The sequence below is a fragment of the Cariama cristata genome, unplaced genomic scaffold (assembly GCF_000690535.1).
Source record: "Cariama cristata isolate BGI_N322 unplaced genomic scaffold, ASM69053v1 scaffold15959, whole genome shotgun sequence".
Taxonomy (NCBI): Eukaryota; Metazoa; Chordata; class Aves; order Cariamiformes; family Cariamidae; genus Cariama; species Cariama cristata.
In genome coordinates, this window is record NW_009634162.1 from 3819 (window position 1) to 13575 (window position 9757).

The 9757-nt window shown below is 40.0% G+C and overlaps 2 protein-coding genes across 2 annotated transcripts in view; one reads left to right on the top strand and one right to left on the bottom strand.

Annotated features, from left to right (window-relative positions):
* Positions 1 to 239: 239 nt before the first annotated feature.
* On the top strand, positions 240 to 6596 carry VTI1B (vesicle transport through interaction with t-SNAREs 1B; the record flags this gene model as incomplete). The annotated part of the gene is made up of 5 exons (XM_009707059.1): positions 240 to 298; positions 1502 to 1693; positions 3039 to 3212; positions 5078 to 5139; positions 6215 to 6596. Coding segments are annotated over 5 exons (584 nt in total), but the record flags the coding sequence as incomplete, so codon positions are not given.
* The window catches only part of ARG2 (arginase 2), a gene marked incomplete at its 5' end in the record, with an annotated part of 9224 nt that continues 5956 nt past the window's right edge, over positions 6490 to 9757 (bottom strand). Inside the window, 4 exons of the mRNA XM_009707060.1 lie at positions 6490 to 6908; positions 7841 to 7977; positions 9502 to 9606; positions 9641 to 9665. Of these exons, the coding sequence (XP_009705362.1) occupies positions 6703 to 6908; positions 7841 to 7977; positions 9502 to 9606; positions 9641 to 9665 (473 nt within the window). The remainder of the gene's footprint in view (positions 6909 to 7840; positions 7978 to 9501; positions 9607 to 9640; positions 9666 to 9757) is intronic.

Consider the following 9757-nt stretch of genomic DNA (forward strand, 5'->3'; position numbering starts at 1 on the left):
CTTTTATCTGTCAGAGGTAGTGGCCAGCGTTTGGCAGGGTGGTTTCTGCTATCTCCCACCACCTCCCCCCACAACCAAAAGTTGTCATAAGAACAGGCTGTTCCTGTTTGAGGTAAATTTTGACCTGGTGTCTCTGTAATTAGCCATCTGTGGCAGCTTCCTTGTCTATAATGGATTGAGCTGGAGTTCTGTTGTCATTTCTCTGTATTTTATCTGACATACTGCTTTTTCTTTCACAGAGGAGAAGAAAAAACTCGTTCGAGAATTTGATGAAAAACAGCACGAAGCAAATGAAACGGTAAACATCAGTCTAGTCTTCTGGCCTTTCTGACTGGTTGAAATATTGATGCATTAAAAAATACAGTACTTCCAAATTTTACTTTCTTTATGGATCCTATTTTGACAGGCAGATGTTGTATTTTTTTAATGTTTGATCAATTGATCTGATAGATGTATCTGTGTCAAGACTGTTGAATATATACACACACACAGAGATATAGACAAATATTCTTACGTCCTTTTTTTTTTGAGTGCTCGGTTTGGATATCACCTTCCCTTTGTTGAACAAAGGAGAGTGATAGAGGTGCAATTAAAATTGCTACAGATTGTAGGGAGGGCATGTAGAGAATGTGCTGCCTTTTTTTTTTTTTTTTTCCCCTCCCTACTGACTTTTTTCGTGTTGGTCTTAACCCATCTGGTCTTTCTTTAATAGTCTGATGGTTAAATATCAGGGACCTTGAATATTTGAAACCTCTATTATATAGGCTTCCTGGACAGCAGGTGACATGAAACAGCACAAAAAAAACCCCATGTGATGTGTCTGTTTAAGAAAGACATTATGGTTTAAGCTTTTGTTAGGATGTTTTTGAGTCACAGCTGAACTTGGTGCTTTATTCCTCTAACTTACTGGGTTTTACTGATGAGTATCTGTGTAGGTGACATATGAGGTGTAGACCTCATATTGTGAGAGAGCTCATATTGGACAGCTTTTTAAGCATTGTGAATTTGTAACAACTGTCACTAAAAGTTGATGTGAAAATTCATGCATCCAAAATCCCAGGGTTTATAAGTCCTAACTCTGGTTGCCAGGCCCAGATATTCAGAGTGGGAATTTAGTGCCATGCCTATGTATGCAATAGGTCTCTGTTGCATAGATATGATGAGAAGCTGATACCCATCCTATAAGGGCTTAAAGTATATGAAAGTGAGAACTGCAAATTTTGAAGTTAGAGTGACGTTTCAGAAAAAATCAAGCATTTAAGCTTGGCAATTAATTTTTTTTTTTCCCTTGAGGCGTTGTGTGTCTGAAAATCCATGTGGGCTGAACAGCATTAGGCAGAATGGTGTATTCCATACTAGGTGAGGGGTATAGGGCTTGGGGTTAATCCCCCTCACCCAATCACATAAAAACATGTGAATTCCTTCATCTGGTGGTGAGTTTTGAGTATAGCTGCTGCTAAGAATAGATTTGGTGCTTTAAACACATCTTCTTTCATTAAAGCTGCGGGAAATGGAGGAAGAACTGAAGTATGCTCCTCTGCCTTTCCGCAACCAAATGATGAGCAAAATCCGGGCTTACAGAAGAGACCTCTCCATGTTCCAGAGAGAGATGAGAAGCACAGATTTGGGATTGGGCCCTGGAAGTCAAGGCGATATAAAATATGGAATCTTCTCTGCAGAAAATGAACAGAGTGTGAGAATTGGATATAAATTTTATTTAACATTGCTGTCATTGTTTAAAAATAATATTCCAGATGTATTGTTTACAGCGTTTCTACTTTAATCGACTTAGCTTCTGTGCTTGTGTAACTCCCTGTATATCTCTCTGCATGTCACATGAATATCTCAGGGAGGAGAAGGAACACCTGGAACTCAAAGGAGAACTTTTCTTTTCTAAAACAAAGATATGAGTATAATCAAAATGGGACTCCTTTAATGCCATGCGGTTAGTAACTTACACAACATTCTGTACTGAAATGCTTCATTTAATCATTCCCCTACAGCAGTGGAAACACAAAAGTGATGCTACTAACTGAGAAGAAAGGTTAACTGATGTAGTTCTCATCTCCAGAACTAGCCAAGTGTGTGAATCATGCACTGTATAGGTTCTTTGGTAGAATTCTCTTTTAAGCAATCTCAGTGTAAATAATTTCAAGAAAATAGAAGAAGTCATCCTCTAGTGTTTGGTTCACTATGGATGTGCTGCTACAGTGCAAGAAATGCACCAATTTCTTTGTCTACCAGCTGTACTTAGATATATCTGAGCTAGTGAGACTCAATCTGCTTATTATCTTCAAAGTGGTGTCGTCTGTACAGAAAGCTCCTGGAGGTGGGCTTTTTGTTTGTCTGCCGTAGATAAGGAAGGTTTGAGGCAGGCTCTTTCCTTAGTATCTCCTTCTGCAGTAGCTTGGTAAATTTTGGATCTGATTCCCCTTGATTGGTTCCTCTAAAACCTGAGACACGGTGGTAGATTAGACTTTCTGAAGCTTAAGAAAATACTTTATTTTGAGCTACCTTTTGACCCCAAGGTCAGCAAACATTTCTTATCCTCTAGCCAAGGCTACTGGCATGAAAAGAAGATCTCTGTTACTTAGCAGTCCATCTGTTAGTGCTGTTTGTTCCTAATCCTTTTGACAGTAAACTCTTAGTGATCTCCCTGGCCGCCCTGTGAAGTCACAAATAAGACTGAATTTAGATACGGATGGAAGGAAAAGTGAGCATCAGAAAAGCAAAGATATTATTTTCACGTACGTGTTCTTTGATGGAAAAGTATATTGTTGCAAAGATGTTTTTTGGCAACTGTTTAAACTCTTTAGCTGTGTGTCCTTCTTTTTCAAGGTTTAAGCAGATTTGGCCATAATCTTACAATGTGAACAAGAACTCTTTCAAAATTAGCCGGGCTACATCAGTTAACATAAGAAGCATGTACAGCTAATGCAAGTGGATGGCCTATGGAGTCACATCCTAACTTTTGAATATGTCAGAAGCCTAATATTTCTGTCTTTGTGCTTAATAGTTAAGCATACATTGTTTTTCAGACTAATCTGCAGTCGCAGAGGGTGCTGCTTCTCCAGGGAACAGACAGCCTGAACCGAGCCAGTCAGAGCATCGAGCGCTCGCACCGAATTGCTGCTGAAACAGATCAGATTGGCACCGATATAATTGAAGAACTTGGGGAGCAACGGGAGCAACTGGAACGCACCAAGAGCAGAGTAAGCAGAGAAACTGTGGGCATTGTATTGAAGCAACCTGATGTTAGCTTAGTGGGAACTGCGTGCCAGTACTTACTCTGGGAGACCTCCCTAGACATGCTAATCCAACTGATGTTTCTAGAGCCCAAATCCGGGCTCCCACACTTCTATGCTGTGCTCATAAAAGGAACAATAATTACTGTAGAAGGGCCAAATGTCTGCTGCAGTGTATGTGCAAGACTGGATATTAGACCTATAGACCTGCTAAAAAAAAAAAAAAGCATTAATGAAAAAATTAGAGGTACTAGTAAAGGATTAGATTTGGGAGGCAGTTAGCAAGTTCTTCTAATGAAATGAAATTTAGTAGAAGCTTAATTACTTTATTGCTAATCTTCCAGTATTTGTAGGTTAGCTGAGAGACAAAGTGATGCCAGACAAGATCCTCATCCTTGGGTCAAGAAGCTCAGCTTCTGCTGTGGAAGCTTTAAGTAATTAATTTGTTTTGTTTACATACGTATGTAAAACTGAGAATTTGATTTTTGAAGTAACAAACTGATGGGATTTTCTATGTGTACAAGGGACCCTGAGTGTAAAGCTTTTAGGTGGGTGACTTGCAGGGGGACGCCGAGTTGGCAAGTAAGCACACTCAGTCAAAACAAAAAGCATACCCCTTTTCTTGAGGGTCATCTCTACTCATTGCAACAAAGCCTGTTAGCTTTTTCATTTAAGTAGTTTTTCGATTTCAGTCAGAATTTGATTTGCCCTGCTCCCAAATTTGGGTTGGAGAGCAGGAAAGGAAATGTAATCTTAAAATTTGTAGGTATAGTTTTTGTCTGTTCTTTTTCTAATAAAAAAATTTGACAGTCCTTCAAGCATGTCAGTCTATCAACAGATTATTCATGAAGCCGTGACTTTTATTGTGAGCCTTTTAGGCATTGTATTGCTGAATTGTATTAACACACATTCCAACTGGAAGCAGACTTTCTTCTTGCTTGGTCTTTCATAGCAAAGATTGGAAATCCAGTATGCTTTGAATGGACTTGGTATTTTTCTTCCCAGTCTTTCTTGGTCCAGTCCCTCTCAGTGCAAAAAGTACCGTACCTACAGGGCCAGTTTTGCAGTTGAGGGCAATAGCTTAAACTCCAGGGGAACTGTGCGGGCAGGTGTCTGTGATGGTAAATGAGTGACCTGGCTTACCTTTCACTGCCCTTGAAGGTTTGGAAGTGGAATAGCAAAATCTTACATGGAGACCTCCAGTGGCCATACATTATGAATCCTGACTCTGTGAGACAACAGTTTTTTTAATTGTCCGTAACCTGACTTATGTGCTTCTTAATAGCTGACCAAGAAATACTTGACAGTTCATTTCTGAGCATTACAAAGCTGGAATGGATCAGCAATTAACAGCTCAGAGCGCATGTCCGCTGGGTCACTTAGACCTGGCAGTGCAACACGGTTCGTTCGTTCTTTGCTAGAAATTGAACAGCATTTCCAACGGTTCCAGATACGCACTGGGGAGAGCACGCCAGTATCGTTTTCTTCTGGTGTCAACTAGAATAATGAAATGAAATTTAATGAAGGAGCCAACACCAACTTTCTGATATTTGTAGATTAACTAAAGGGGCAGAAAGCGATCTTAAATTGCCTATCTTTGTACGTATCTAAGGGAAAAGTATACATGGAAGTCTTACATTCCTCCTTAGAAAGGAGACAATGCTTCCACCTTGGCTTATGTGTAGAGAACAATGTTGTCTCTGAATTTTGAGAATATATGGTTAGCCTTGGTCCCATTATTAATGGCAGCATTTCAACACCAGCTCCGTCCACGTGCATCTTTACAGAGTTGCTGTATGCTTGTTCAACTGACAACTTTTGTTTCTTCTTAGTTGGTGAATACAAGTGAGAACTTGAGCAAGAGTCGCAAGATTCTACGTTCTATGTCCAGGAGGTGAGTAGCATGACTGACTTAGAGCAGCGCTCTGCAGGTAGCACTGTTGCCTGCTGGTTTCGGGCAAAAAAAAGAAAGAAAAGAGCATCTGCAGGGAGCGTTTAAGGAATGTGTAAACAGAAAGTGTGCCCATGTGCTGATGCTAATTTGCGTTTTCTCCTCTCTGGTAATTACTTAATGGAGTACAGGTAATTGAACACTACTGAATTTGTGCTGCTCATTTAGGATAATGCATGTCTTTATCATCTCGCATGATAAATTGTGGTGAGGACATAAGCAAGTTACAGTGAATTGCTACTGGTAATTTCAGATGCAAGCCCTTGTTACTCAGGTTGGAAAAAGCTGTGCCACAAATCACTGCAGCATTAAGTGAGTTAGGTGTCTGCTGACACAGACAAATCTGTTTAGCCTATAGTAATGCCCTAGAGTAGCTAAGATGGTCGTATGAGAAGCTCTGAGCCGGACCATATACTATTTTGATGACTAAAGCCTTGGCTGCTTAAGTGTATTTACAGTTTCTTAACTGTATGGTTTAATTATCCTTATAAACCATTCATGGAGTGTATTTCCACTAGGTACTTCTGGCCGAACAACCTTCCCTTTGTACCCATGGCTAAGGGAAGTTAAGATAACAGTATCATTTTCTGTAGTAAAAGTACATTATTATTTTGAGATTTTATAGTTTTACTTCAACTACACAGTTGCAAGTAAAAGCACCGTGATGTGGGTTTTTAGCACAGGAGTTGAACTGATGCTTTCCTCTCTGCTTACTTGAATGAGTAGGCACATGTAGAGCAGAATGATCTGCCTTATGTGGGGTGGGGAAGAGGAACAGAACTGCTGCTGTTGAAGTAGAAGATTTAAGCAGAATTTCCAGGAAAACATGAGTAGGAAACTACTGAGTTTGTCCCTTTCTGCTTGTTAAAAGTTATTTGAGTAGCACTTTGTGGTGTAGCTGGAACAGGGAGTATACGTATTGGAGGTAAGATGGTGATCGAATTATCTAGAATCTGCTTTCATAATCAAGGGGGAAAAAAGCTATCTTGGATTTTTTATTTTTTTTTTTCAACTCTAGAGTAACCACTAATAAGTTGTTGCTGTCAATTGTCATCATCCTGGAACTAGCCATCCTAGGAGGTGTGGTCTACTACAAGTTCTTTCGCAGCAGATGAATCTTCATGACGGAGATGAGCTTTCCCACTGTTGAGGAACCAGATGGGCTCTCTCTTCCCTTTGACTGTCTGAGATTGAACTGCCTCATGAGACAGCATGTTCAACAAACTGTACTGACACTAGAAAGACAGAGAATGGGAGTAAAAGGAAAATGCAGAGAGATACTTGAACTACTGGTAAGATTAATAAGAAGGTAATAAATATTTTATTGTCTCAATTTGTATATACTTAACTAAATGAATAAATCTTGGTATGTAATAAAGTAGCCACCAATCAGTGGAAAAGCTAGTTTATTTAAAAATGGAGAAGTTAACAGTATTTGCCAAGTATTGACAATCAAGTGCCTCGGCAGAGCTCTACAATGTCCAATGTACCCAACGCTTTGGATTTTTAAATCCTCACTTGCTCTTTGCTGTCAGATTCATCTGGAGAACTGGGTGTTGGGAGTTCATCAAAAGCAGTGTGTGCTCCTTCCCTTGTCTGCCCAAAGCACGTTGCTATCACGTCGACTGCAAGACTGGCAGTTGCGTTCACTTCCTCTTGAGAAGCACCAAGCAGTGGATTGACTTCAACCATGTCTACAGCTGAAAGCATTCCTGTGAAAGTGATTTACAGCTTTGTGACTATGAGAAAGGGCAAAATCTCTAACGCAGTTTCTTTTGCAGCCTTTCATTCATTGCAGCAAGTCTGGTACTTGAGCTTGTGACCTGCTCTACCCTTTAGGCAAGTACAAATGGCTCTCGAGGGATGAGGTTATCATTCTCAGATGCAACTTCGTGGTTTTAATTTGGTTCTTTCTTACATTGTCATTACCTCCATCATTCATGCTTTTAGCATTTAGAAAAAATAAGTTTTATATTCCATATACACTTATGAGAGGAATGTTTTTTTAATCTTGTTTTCTCCCAGTCCAAAAATTAGGGGATATAAAAGTCTCACCTAGTATTTTTTTGCCATCCTATTCAAGATTCTATCGACTGTCTACTCGATTTTTTTTTTTCCCATCTTTTACTGCAAATAACTCATTCTTTAAACACATTAAACAAAAGCTCCATGGCAATATATTGAGGAAAGTCCTCAATATATTGAGTGAATCAACTGCAGTATACTTGGTGAAAGCTTGATTTGTTAGCCTTGAATCCTAGAATGGAACTTCAAACTTTAAAATTGTTTGCATCCATTTTGATTCCAGATGCCCATTTTTACATCTCACCTCGTGTTTAGGAATAGAGGACAGTACTGTACGAGATGACCAAGTCATTTTTGGCATTAGCTGTTAATATATTATGTACTTTATTTACTTTTGGCAAGCTCAAGTTGTTGATGGTTAAGCTGTTTCCAACACCTGGGGTATTGCCCAATTATAGGACGACTTTTTCCCTTACTGAAGGTTGCGCTGACTTTGTAGGCACCTTAGCTTTGACTCATTGATCTTACGATCTAGTTAAACAGGCAAAACGTAACCAATATGAGCTCCCTGTAATTTGTCCTGTCCTTGCTTAGTCCAGTACTGCTGGTCAGCTCCTACCTGTGTTGTGTATTTCCTCCGTGATGTACATGCCTTCTCGGTAAGTTAATCCACCCAGAACAGGAGTCCCAGTTGCTGGAGCCAGTGAGGGGTCAAAAGCATCAATGTCAAAACTCAGGTGAATTGGTCTCTGTCTCCTGAGATAGAATAAAACAAGAAAAGCAATCTCAGAACCTTAAAACTTTTTCTATGTGTATTTCTTACTCTCCAGGCTGATCAGCAAAGTAGCATCATACTCCATCATGCTAAAGGTCCCTGCCAAGTCCTATACCCCATGTCTTATATACATTTGGAAAGGATTTTTTTAATCTCTCTCTCTCTCTCTCTCTCTCACTTTGGACTCTGAAACATCTGTTAGCTCAGAACTTTCCCACTGCACATTGAGAAAACAGAAGTTTGTCTTTCTAGTCTCACTGAGCATCCACTCAGGTTGTCATTTGGCTGAAGATAAAGTACTTTCGTTCTAACGATCTTATCTGGTGTGTCTGCCTCCTTTGTTGGAAAAATGTAGAAAAATCTATGATAGAATCCAGCCTTTTCTCCTTTTGTACAGAAAGCCAGGGCAAAAGGCTGAAACATTGATTTGCATGGCACAGAGGATGGAGGAAGCACCACCCTTGAGGATTTCATAGACAGTTCATCAGGATGAATGGGACGTTCTGCGTTTTTCAGGTCAATATTGAAGGCTGTCTCTAAGCTCTGCCATGTAAGCAGCCCAGTTGATGAAAAAGTGAAGGATAATCTCAAACCTAGGACGTCAGTTAGTTACTTACTACATGAAGTCTGGCAGCCGATGACAGGTTAGTAAATTGGGCACTGCTTGTCACTCAGATGAGCTACGTAAGTGGTAGACTCTGTACTTCCAACTTACTGCAGATGGTCAGAAGGGAGAAGCATCTGGATTAGCAACTACTGCACTTGGCACAGCAGCAGCTAGGAAGGGTGAACACACCTTTAGATACAATAGCATGTAGTGCCGATACGTGGACCTTGTTCTGCTTTTACAGGGCTTTGATCTACCCTGTGGTCAGAGGTTGGTTGCCCTTTCTAACTCCGATCCCCTCCATGTGTCCCTAGGCTAGCATGATTTGCTCCCTGATCTGGCTCCCCAGACTTGAACAAGGTTAGCAAAGACTGCAGTAAGGGGGTGGTTACAGTGAACTCCCGTGGCTGAACTGAAAGTGGCAGTTGTCATCAGGACAGCGTATGTGAGCGTAGTCTAAGGAGGAAGTCATCAAATGCTTCTACCTCATGTACTAACAGCTGAATTCAAGTTACTGTCAAGTTGCTCTCTATTTTTAAAAGTATACTGTGTACCCTAGGCTCTGAGTTGATTCAAACATCTTGCCAAGCTGCAAGATCTGCAGCAAAATGCAGCATTCCTCAAGAAACAGAACAAATCGTATAAACCAGAGCCACGACTGTAGCAACTGATGTGACCTGTCTTGTAGCTTTTTGCCAGAGACTGTGAAATAGTACCAGTTCAAGATGTGGAAGTCAAGGACTAAAGTCAGTGCTAAGCCTTTACTATTTACTGGATGCTGTCACAGTTCTGTTAGGCTGCCTTACATCAAGAGTACTTTACTTAAATAACTTTCAGGAAAGTAGATATTCAACAAGTGGATGATAAGAGTAGTTCAAATCAGATAATAGTTTTTTACCTGCCCATCAGTTGTTCAAATGTTCTTTCCATAACTTTCTGAATTCCAAGGCGATCAATATCCCTCATGGAAAAATACTGGATGTCATAGTTCTTCAAAATATAGCTGTTAAAATAAAATTTAAAAAAAAAATCATTACTGGCCTAAGCTTAAATCTAGCAACCCTTGTGAACAGCCAGATGTGGAAAGAAGCTCATGGTTTCAGCCTTTACAAAAATCCTTTGATCTAAATCAACTTACTATTCAGCAGCATCCA